General features: G+C 38.8%; 1 protein-coding gene across 2 annotated transcripts in view; it reads right to left on the bottom strand.

The window, feature by feature from the left end:
* Positions 1 to 12,173, bottom strand: part of NALCN (sodium leak channel, non-selective) — a 380,160-nt gene that overhangs the window by 68,080 nt on the left and 299,907 nt on the right. The window contains exon 19 of one of the 2 annotated variants that reach the window (XM_024578981.3): positions 516 to 602. The exons of the other annotated variant lie outside the window; for it this stretch is intronic. Coding sequence (XP_024434749.1) covers positions 516 to 602 — 87 coding nt within the window. The remainder of the gene's footprint in view (positions 1 to 515; positions 603 to 12,173) is intronic. 2 annotated transcript variants of the gene reach the window in all.

Here is a 12,173-nt window from a genome sequence, read left to right as displayed (position 1 = left end):
CTAAAATATTTTTAAATTGGCCCAAAGATTATGGTTATTCGAGAGATCCTCAGAGCTTTATTAGCCTTTAAACACCACTAGTTGTTTATAGAAACAGTAGCAGGGGGTCCTCAGTTTTTTTCCTCTGCTTCTCCTTGTCTTTTTTCTTAATGTTCCAGAACAAAGGTGTTGGAAAAGCCTGTATATTCTGTAATGAAAAAAAGCGGCCTATGAATCTTCAAATTATTTTCATTCATTATAAAAAAGTTAGATTACATGATACCATCTGGTATTAAATAGAATTACCATTTAAAGAAACTACAAAGTAACTTTGCAGAGCATTAAATATGAAGAATTTTACTCAAATCTTCATCTCCACAAGGTAACACATTGTAAAATATTATCTGATGTCAGTTAATATAATGTAATCTCATCGACAGACAACAGGAAAATAGTCCTTCTGTGATACTTATGTAAACTATGGTAGAACTGTATAAGAAAATAGAAAATGAGTATTTCCTGGAATGGGCTCTTACCTGACTCTACTGAAGTGACAAGGTGATTGTCCAAAGTAGAGACAACAGGAGATACTAATGGGTGAGATCCTCTGTAATGGACTCTTGCTGAGATGAGAAAAAAGCTGCATTTTTATTGTAGTGAATATTCCATTCCTTTGTGAATCAGCCCAGTCCTGAGTAAATGGATATGGCTCTTGAATAGCGACAGCAGATCAGTTCTTTCCCATCTTGTGTTTTAATACAAATGTTTTTATATACAGAAATGTAAATACATGTCTGGGCTAACTAGAACTTCATTGTAGATTGAAAAATAAAAGTAGGCTTTAATGTCTTACCATATGTAGGTACTTCAATAAAAAAGAAAATTGAGACATGGCTCACCTCTTCACACAACCATACCAAAATTACAACTAAAATATAGAACAACCATTACTCAGGAACATCAGAAATCACTCTGAATGGAAGCCTGACAACTACAGAATTAAAGAAACCACATCTATCCAGGCTGGTAGGAGGGGTGCAGATGTGGAACAGGTTGGTCCAATACCCATGTGTATATAAATTTGGGAGGGGTATCTCAGGAGCGAAGAGTCCCAGCCCCCCAGCCTAGGATTTCAGTGCCAGGAAATAAGTCCCCACAACTTCTGCCTGCAAACACCAGAGGGGATTGAGTAGGTAGAAGAAACTGCTGGAGCACCAAGCAGTTCCTCTTAAAGAACCCACACATGGACTTGCCTGAGTAGGCAACTCCCTGCTCACTCCCTCTGAGCTCCAGAACCAGGGTAGCAGCTTGAAGGGCACTGGAGGCATGCTGGGAGAAATGGAAGTGTCTGGCATGAAGGTGAGCAGAGGCCATTGTCCCTTTTCTAAACCCTGCCCCCACAGAGCACAGAGCTGGCAACATGGTGCCATATCTGAGACTCCATCAACTTGGCTAACACTGTTTGATCCACCTTGAAGATCCCCTGAGACTCCACCCTACCCAATTTATGGGCCCACCCAAGCTGCTTTTCCATAAGAATGGCTGGTCTTGGCTTCTAAATCCTATCAACCAAGCAACAGCTAGCTTCAGTGAGCCCTAGCGGCAGCCAGCCTAAGCCCAGAACAAGAAGCAGCCATCTCAGATTGCTTTACAGCTCAGGCAGGGTGTTCTGGGCAAAATACAGGTTGGGGCTGACATTAGCCTGCACCACCTGGGAAATCTCAGGGCCATTGCACCCAGTGGATAGCTACAGACCATGTTGGAGCACCAACATCGTGCCCCTGAACAGCTGATCCTCCACAAACAGCAGAGGTTGGTGTCAGTGGTCCCCTCCCTTTGATCTTCGAACAGCAACCAAAGCTCAATTATAAAAGGAGGACGTACTCAGCCCACATGAAGGGCATACCCTTCTGGCATGATAGGGGAGGCTGTGCCACTGGACCCCATAGGACACCTACTACATTAGACCATACTACCAAGACACAAAGTCAAAGCAGCTCCACCTAACACATAGAAACAAACATACAGAAGTTGCCAAAACAAGGAGACAAAGAAACATGGCTCGAATGAAGGAATAGATAAAAACTCCAGAAAAAGAGCTAAACAAAATGGAGATAAACAATCTATCAGATGCAGAGTTAAAAACACTGTTTATAAGGATGCTCAAGGAACTTAGTGAGGACCTTAGCAGCATAAAAAAGAAGCAGCATAAATGAAGGATACACTAAATGAAATGAACAATTTGCAGGGAAACAACAGTAGAGTAAATGAAGCTGAGAAATAAATTAATGTTTTGGAATGTAGGGAAGCAAAAAACAACCATGCAGAACAATAAGAAGAAGAAAGATCAAAAAAATGAGGATAGTATAAGCAGCCTCTGGGACACTGTTAAGAGGTCCAACATTTGCATCATAGGGGTGCCAGAAGGAGAAGAGAAAGAGCAAGAAGTTGGAAATGAAAAAATAGTGAAAGAAAACTTGTGCAATTTGGTGAAGGAAATAGACATGCAATTCCAGGAAGCACAGAGAGTCTCAATCACGATGGATGCAAAGAGGCACACCCCAAACACGTCATAATTAAAAGGCCAAAGGTTAAAGATGAAGAGACTCTTAAAAGCAGCAAGAGAAAAGAAGTTAGCTACCAGATGTGTGCCAGATGGGATGAGGGAGCAGGAGAATGGGTGAAGAGGTGAGGGGATTAAGAAGTACAACTAGGTAGTTACAGAATAGCCATGGGGATGTAGAATACAGTATAGGAAATGGAGTAGCCAAAGACCTTATACTCATGGCTCATGGGCATGAACAATGGTGGGGGGATTGCCTGAGGGAGTTAGGGGGCACTGGGTGGAGGGGGCCAAAGGGGGAAAAGTCATGATAACTGCAATAGCATAATCAATAAAATATAATTAAAAAAACAAATAAAACTTACAAAAGAAATGGGAAAAAAGGAAATTAACTAATGGGAAATCTATGTTTTTAGTGCATCTATTAAAATTTAGTAAATAAAATGTCTGAAACCCCACATCACTCATTGAAGTTCAACTTTAGTAACCCAACTACTAACTCAGAAAAATGTAAATTACAACACAAAGACTAAACTTTTTATTATAGTAAAAGTGAAATTTTTTAAATGTTGCATAAACCATATAAACCAATTTTTCCACAGGTACATATTTTTCTATATTACTTATTACTTTAACCTCCAATGATAAAATAGTAAAAGAAAAACCTTGTTAAATTATCTTCCCACACTTGTTAGGTAAAATTTAATAGGAGCTTTTCTAATCCAGAGCAATATTACAATCACTTTGGAGCTTATCTGAAAATAATCTACAAAGCAGAATGAAATATAACATATTTTGATTATCACAAATCAGGTACTATCTAGGAAAGCATCTCAGGTTATATTATTTTACTAATGTTACCTAGACTTGTTGTAGTCATCATTTTATAATATATAAATATCCCCTCAAATCATCATCTTGTACACCTGAAACTAATATAAAGTTATATGTCAATTATTTCTCCATAAAAAAACTTAAAAGGTTGAATGAAAGTTTGATTGAAAAAAGATATATATATACATATATAATTTTGCTTCAATTAAGTTAGAGTCACTTTGAAATTTTTCATATTTTGTGTTGTATACAAATGCATATACCCATAGATTTTATTTCCTTAGTTTACTGTTCTCTGAATATGCTTTATTTCCATCTATCCACTTAGTCTCTGTATCTCAAAGTGATCTTTCAACTAATCTATGAGAGTTTTTTAGTGTTATGAAAATCTTAGTGAAAACCAACAACTATGTAGCCTTAATATATCACAGATAAATATTTATGTTAATATTTAATATTTAGATTAAATATTTGATTAATATTGAATATTTAACAGTAACATACCAACATTAATAATTACTACTTGCTATTATAAAATATTAAATATTAATAAATACATTTAATATGGGGTGTTAATAATTTAAACCTTAATCAATATTGGTATATTAATGCCCAACACTTTATTTTCTTAAAACCTCAAGTTGTTTCTGCCAAATATTGGTTATAGAACATTGCTGCCATATGAGGAGGCTGACCCCAACTCAGCTTCAGGGATATCTGTCTGCATTCCTCTCATCTGCAGGGTCACCCAGCACTTTCTCTTCCTCATATTCCCCTTGCGAGTCTGGCCCAAAGGTCTGTGGGATGCTGCAGGTACTCAGGCCTTCTCAGTAATGCTAAGTGTGCCTTGTTAGTTGTGCCCAGAATGTGGAGCCTCAGAGAACTAGGATGACCTTGCCCAAAGTTGCTGAATTGCTGGGCTAACCAATGGAACTGTAATCTGAAAAGAACTTGCCAAATGGGAAAAAGCAAATGGGTTAAGACACTAATGCTTTGCATAATTAAGCTCTCTTAGATGCCCCAATTAATTGGGCGAGCTTCAGGGAACTGGGAGTTCTGGATCTAGAAAATAGAGAATAGAATAAGAATAAAGAGGCTTTTTTTCCTCTTCCTCAAATTTCCCTTGTCATATAGCTAATGATGTGCACAAGAACAGGTGATCCTTTGGAGGGAATCACTGGAATTTAATTAGAGTTTACCTTTATCCAGAAAGCACAATGCTCTCCTTTACAAAATCAGGCTCACCCTCTTTTACACAGGAATATGACCTAGAGGCTCATGTTCTAGAGAAGAGCCCAGGTGTCAGTTCATCTGTCCTGGATCCTGGGGATAAACAGCTGGGAGAATGGGACCGTTGAAGAGGCAAGTAACCAAAAAAAACACCTCTCATTCAGCCTATAGCCCATGAAAGACTACCCCTAGCTAAGTCCTTACCCACTCAGAAGTTACAGAGATCCAACATGATGTGCACTCTGAAAGTTCCAGGTAGGCAATTACAACCCATGTAGAAGACAATGTCATGCTTGTCTTAATGATAGCGGTCACTGTTCTTCTGCTACTGGTGCCTCTGACAGTAGTTACAGATTCTGTTCAGCTGGTTCTCATGCCCTGATCACCAGCCCCTCTTATCCAACTATCTTGATTTACATCCTGCTCACAATCACTCTTCTACCTGTCAAGTCAATCAGGCCTAACTACCAACACCTTGATTGTGCTCTTGCCCCTCATTTGACAAGTGTCCTTGAAAGATGCTGGTCTTTACTCATTTGGTGAGGTTTCCTGCCAAAGCCTATGCAAGTCTTCTACTTCTGATACAGGACTGTTTTTTTCCTGGCATGTCCAAGCAGAGTGGAGAATGTCATAGCTGCACTTCAGGCATTACAGAAGATCACGGCTGCCCATGCCCACAACTTCCAAACAGCTATAGGCGATGCCAACCTCTGTTGATGAATCTATGTTGTTAGTATGTTGTTAGTAGTTGCCAGGAGTATTTCCACTAAATAGCTATTCAGCAAATGATTTGAAAAATAGTCTGATAATACCTTGAAGATGTTAGCTTACTTCAGTATAAAACTGCAGCTGATAGACTTTCTCCTGCAGGTGAGCAAGAAACTTAGAATCAACTTAGAAAAGGGTGCAGTGATTTATCAAAAGCATTTTATGCTCCTTAGATAGAGTTTTTGCTGGGCCACACTGAAACTTCAGAAGCAAGCCCTTGAGGATGTGCTTTGAAGGTGACTGTCAATTGCCTACATCTTGGGGGTAACTGTGGATCTCTCTTGGACTTACTACTAATAATGGAAAGTCACCTACAGAGTGTTTTACAGATAAAAACTTGTTTCACTCTCACCTATTAGTCAGGGTCTATTAGTTTACAAACCTCATTTAACAGATGACAAAACTGAGGTGCAGAAAGATGAAGTAACTTGCCTAAAATCAAGCATCCATGAAGTGGTGAAGCCAGGTTTCTAAGTTTGGCTACTAAGGTACTGAGTGAATACCTTGATGACACATTGGTCATTCACTCCAATGAGGTTGTTCATGTCCCAACCTGACAGATGAACAAACTGAGACTTCTCAAGGACTCACCACCGCTCAGAAGATTTGCAGACCAGTGTGGTTGATTGCAAAGCCTGCTCTCATTCTACACTGACAGCGCATATTCTATATGACTGTATAGACCCGAATAGGAAAGAGGCCATCTTTGTAATCAGTGTCAAGAAGGCCACACAATTCCAGTTCAGAAATGAGCATGCCTGATTTGACTTGTTCATCCAGGTCTGGTATGAGTTATAACAAATATTCAGCAAAAGATCCCCCATGAAGACATTTCTATCTATTACCCAAGATAACTCATAGCTACTAGTGGGAAGTTTTATGGAAGGTGTGGAGACAGAAGGAACAGACTGAAGAGAGTTTTGATTCTAGGGATTTAAACTGCTCAGAAGAGCCAGGATGCCTATAGCCCACATAACAACTTTTGCATAAGTTGGAAAACGACTGTTTCCTCTTCTTGAGGGGTGTAGTCCCAAGAAGAGGACACTGCTCAGTCATGTGCCTGAGGAGGCGGGGGTGGAAGCTGGATTTTAACTCTAATTGTTGTGTTGATATGTCACTTTTGTATTTTGCATAATCCGTATGTGGCCTTGATAAGCAGCCACACTATGAGTATAGAAAATTAAGGGATTTAGACTTGCGGCCAAGATGGAGGCATAGGTAGAAACACTGTGCCTCCTCACACAACCAAAAGAAGGACAATGACAATTTAAAAACAAAAAACAACCAGAACTGACAGATAATCAAACTGTATGGAAGTCCGACAACCAAGGAGATAAAGAAGAAACATCCATCCAGACCGGTAGGAGGGGCGGAGGCAGGCATCCAGGCAAAGAGGACACGCAGCAAGGTGGTGGCTGGCTGACCCAGCGAGGTGGCGGATTGTGGAACGAGGCAGGCCAGGCTGCAGCTGACAGACCCCACAAGGTGGTGGCTGGCGGACCCTATGGCCCCACATTCGTGCATATATAAACCAGGAGGAACAGTGGCAGAGCAAAGCGGACCATGCAACCCAGGGCTCCAGCACAGGGAAATAAAGCCTCAAACCTCTGATTAAAAATACCCGTGGAGGTTGAAGCGGCAGTAGGAGAAACTCTCAGCCTCACACAAGAGTTCGTTGGAGAGACCCACAGGGTCCTAGAATGTACACAAACCCACCCACCCCGGAATCAGCACCAGAAGGGCCCAATTTGACTGTGGGTAGCGGAGGGAGTGACTAAAAACTGGTAGAGAGTGGAGCAAGTGTCACTGTTTCCTCTCAGACCCCTCCCCCACATACAGCATCACAGTGCACGGACCAGCGTTACCCGGCCCTGGTGAATACCTAGGGCTCTGCCCCTTTACATAACAGGTGTGCCAAGACAAAAAAAAAAAATGGCCCAAATGAAAGAACAGATCAAAGCTCCAGAAAAAATACAACTAAGCAAGGAAGAGATAGCCAACCTATCAGATGCACAGTTCAAAACACTGGTAATTAGGATGCTCACAGAATTGGTTGAATTTGGTCACAAATTAGATGAAAAACTGAAGGCTATGCTAAGAGAAACAAAGGAAAATGTGCAGGGAGCCAATAGGGATGGGAAGGAAACTGGGACTCAAATCAATGGTGTGGACCAGAAGGAAGAAAGAAACATCCAACCAGGAAAGAATGAAGAAACAAGAATTCAAAAAAATGAGGAGAGGCTTAGAAACCTCCAGGACATCTTGAAACGTTCCAACGTCTGAATTATAGGGGTGCCAGAAGGAGAAGAGGAAGAACAAAAAATTGAAAACTTATTTGAGCAAATAATGAAGGAGAACTTCCCTAATCTGGCAAAGGAAATAGACTTCCAGGAAGTCCAGGAAGCTCAGAGAGTCCCAAAGAAGCTGGACCCAAGGAGAACACACCAAGGCACATCATCATTACATTACCCAAGATTAAAGATAAAGAGAGAATCTTAGAAGCAGCAAGAGAAAAGGAGATAGTTACCTACAAAGGGGTTCCCATAAGACTGTCAGCTGATTTCTCAAAAGAGACCTTACAGGCAAGAAGGGACTGGCAAGAAGTATTCCAAGTCATGAAAGGCAAGGACCTACATCCAAGATTACTCTATCCAGCAAAGCTATCATTTAGAATGGAAGGGCAGATAAAGTGCTTCTCAGATAAGGTCAAGTTAAAGGAGTTCATCATCACCAAGCCATTGTTATATGAAATGTTAAAGGGACTTATCTAAGAAAAAGAAGATAAAAAATATGACCAGTAAAAATGACAACAAACTCACAGTTATTAACAACCACACCTAAAACCAAAACAAAAGAAAACTAAGCAAACAACTAGAACAGAAACAGAACCACAGAAATGGAGATCACACGGAGGGTTATCAATAGGGGATTGGGAGGGAGAGAGAGGGGGGAAAGGTACAGAGAATAAATAGCATAAATGATAGGTGGAAAATAGACAGGGGGAGGGTAAGAATAGTATAGCAAATGTAGAAGCCAAACAACTTATATGTATGACCCATGGACATGAACTATAGGGGTAGGGAATGTGGGAGGGATGGGGTGAGCAGGATGGAGTGGAGTGAAGGGGGGGAAATGGGACAACTGTAATAGCATAATCAATAAATATATTTAAAAAATATTAAGGGATTTAGAATTTGTCAATACAGAGCATGAGAAGGGGGGATCCTCTATAAATTAAAAGCATAGACTGGTAGTCAATAGATGGATTTCAGAGTCACACAGTCCAAGATTTGATTCCTGACTCTCTGACTCCCTGATTCACTAGAAAGGGTGACCTTGGGTAGGTCATCTACCTTTCTAGAGCCTTAATTTCTTCATCTCAAAACAGCTAATAATCCTCGTCTTCTGAATTGCTATGAGGACCTAATGGAGTGAGCTGGTAAAAGAGCACACAGTGTTCAGCACATGATCACTTTCCAATAAATGGGAGAACTTAGTTGTATAAGTTCTTGGGGACACATAAATATGGCTGCTGACTTGGAAAATCATGTTATAGTTGATATTGCTGATTGATGTGTTACCCAAGATTGTTTCCATGGTATGTGATACATGGAAAAATTATCTTCTCTAAGACTCAGTTTTGTCAGCTATAACATGGGTGTCATAATAGCATTTTTCTGTAGAGTTGTGTTGTGCAGATTACATGAGATAATATCTGTAAGAGTTGAGCAACCTAAGGTGCATCTCAGTGGATGTTAATTACTCAATCTATTCCCATCTCTCCTTTCCTCTTCCTTTATCTTAATGTTAAAATGGCATTTGCATGGCATAATGAAATATAATTTGAAGTATGAAACAACAACACTGGGATTAGTGTTCACTTTATTTTATACCATATTTTAGATAAGTGATTTTAATTGCTGAAGTCACTCAATAAGGGAATCATGACTATGTTATGTATGCATTTTCTTGTCACAATTATATTCAGAAAAATAGAGATATTATTAAATGTTCCTATACTTAACTAGTGTCATAAGTTTTTTCTAAGAGCAAACATTGTGAACTCCTTGAGGGAATAACTTATGTGTCCAATATCTAGAAAAATGCCTAGTATTTAGAAAATGCTACAGAAATATTTTTTAAAGATTTTATTTATTTATTTTTAGGGAGAGGGGAATGGAGGGACAAAGAAAGGGAGAGAAACATTGATGTGAGAGAGAAACATTGATCGGTTGCCTCTCATATGCACCCCAATCGGGGATTGAACCTGCATCCCAGGCATGTGCCCTGCTGGGGAATAGAACTGGTGACCATTTGCTTTGCAGGACAACACCCAACCAACTGAGCCACACATGTCAGGGCCAGGAATATTCTTGAATGAATGTCTTAGGGGTGCTTTCTTTCAGGAAGAAAATTCAGCTAAAGTCACTTAAATACCTATAGCTTAATAAGCGTGTAGTGATTTTATTTACATTTACATAGTATATAAATTGTATTTGTAGTCAATAAAAATGACTCTCTTAAAATAAGAGAAAAACTAACCTTACATATGCCACTAACTATAATTTTTTGTAGTAAGTGGCATTCAACTAAAGGCTATTCTTTAAACTTTAAAAATTATTAATAGAAGTGAATAGCAAGGAAAATTTTGTCATAGGTCCAAATATCAGAATACAAATATCATATCATAATGAACATTCGAATGGTTATGCAGATATTTTCCTAATTAATGATGGCAAAACACAGAAGAATGGAACTTTTGAAAAGAATGCAAAATATTTAATTATTATATTTTGACATGCATCCAGCCTAGCAGGAATGATAATGCATTTTTGCTTGATTTTCAAGGCTTTGACGTAGAGAAAGCTCAATAGCAGTAGTAATGTGTTTTAAAGCATACTGCTATTTGTTTTGATTTTATCTGATGCACTGAAAAGGTCACTGCCTTTTGAGAGAAGCTTTCTTTAGTACAGCTGAACAGTATAGTCAAAGTCAAAACAACAGTATATTAAAAAATATTGAATTTATCAGTGTGGCAATGGTTAATAAAATTACATAGATTTCAAGCATACAATTTTATGATACATCATCTGTATATTTTATTGTGTATTCACCACCCCAAGTCAAGTCTCCTTCCATCACTATTTATCCCTCCTTTACCTTCTACCTGCTCCCACCCCCTTCCCACTGATAATAACCATATTGTTGTCTGTGTCTATGAGGGTTTTTCCTTTGCTTAATCTCTTCACCTTTTTCACCCACTCCTAAAACCCCTCTCCTTTGACAGTTGTCAGCCTGTTCTTTGTACCTCTGAGTTCTTTCTCTTTTGTTTGTTTATTTTGTTCATTAGATTCCATATATAAGTGATGTTATAACAACAGTGAATTTAATAGCAACCTTGGATTTTATAATTTAGGTGGTGGGACATTCTGTCTCTCACAATACTCTCCAAATAAGTCTTGAAAAAAGATATAGATGCCAATTTAGGCCAAGTGAATCACCTGCATTTAAGCATGCAAGAGAATTCTCAAGTTCTGTAAAAATGGCCCACCTTTGTTTCTCATCAAAGAGTTCTAAAATATAACCAGAAATGCATTTATTTTTCTGAAGGCGTCACTTAATTTAAGTAAATAGAAGACAAATTAAAGATGATTTTGGGTAGAAAAGGGAGACTTTACCCACAACTCAAATACATAAAACCCTGAGGCCCTTTGTCTCTGAAAAACTGTTTCATTTGTGGGCTTGTATTTTCTTTTTTATAAAATTCCACATACTGGAATCATGTGGATCCTGTTTCAAATGATAGATGGATATTTGGAAATGTGGGTCTCTTGAGAACTGAGACCACTGGCAACCCTGCCGCTAAATTATCAGTACCAAGGACTAAGCCCTCTACATTAAAATGACTTTACTTTCATTCCAGAAAATGCCTGCCCAGGAATTTAAGGCCATTAACCAATAAGTAAATTCATTGTTAGCTGCAGGAATTTCCCCCAAATCCATTTATCTAAACTATAAACTAATCAACCAGCCTCTTGCAGTAGTTACTCAACTGATCAACCAGTCACCTATAAATAATTGTGTTTATCAAGACTTGGACCAAGACCCTGACCAGCTAGGGCCATCGATCCTAATTTTTTTTTAAATATGCTGTTTCTAAAACTTAGTTGTATTTAATTTTTAAAGGGAATACATGTATATGGTTAAAAACTTTAAAGGCATAAAGTAGATTTCCAGAGTGAAGATGGACACATAAAGTGACCATTTATTTTCCCTCATCTCAAATATCACTCCAAATCAAAAAGAAAAGTGAAAAACAGAAGTGTAAACTCCACCTGATAACTAAAACTGAAATGTGGAGCCAGAATGGGTAAGAAAAATATCGAAGGTAGAAAACAGGTAAAGGTATGTCACCACTTCCTCATCCCCCACCCACAGTGCTGCCCTCCCCAGAGCAGTAATGGTTACCTGTCCCTAACAGGTACTTGTTACCTGTTGTGCATTGTGGAGAGTCCTAGACTTTTTTCTTAATTGAAATGTAATTAATATATAGCACTATATTAGTTTCAGGTGTACAACATAAAGATTTGATATTTGTATATGTTGTGAAATGATCCAAACTCTTATATCAAGAATTCTCTGCCCAATCTCAGTCATATCTCCCTGTGTAAAGGCACTTAAATTCATACTCAAAACCTTAAAAATATCCATCCCAATTATCCCTTCTGAGACATTATTAAGATTGTTGAAGTGCTGATCGTTTTTGCTGTAAGAACTACTAAGATTGGCCCTGGCTGAG

The sequence above is a fragment of the Desmodus rotundus genome, chromosome 13 (assembly GCF_022682495.2).
Source record: "Desmodus rotundus isolate HL8 chromosome 13, HLdesRot8A.1, whole genome shotgun sequence".
NCBI lineage: Eukaryota > Metazoa > Chordata > Mammalia > Chiroptera > Phyllostomidae > Desmodus > Desmodus rotundus.
This window is presented reverse-complemented; position numbering and strand designations above follow the sequence as displayed.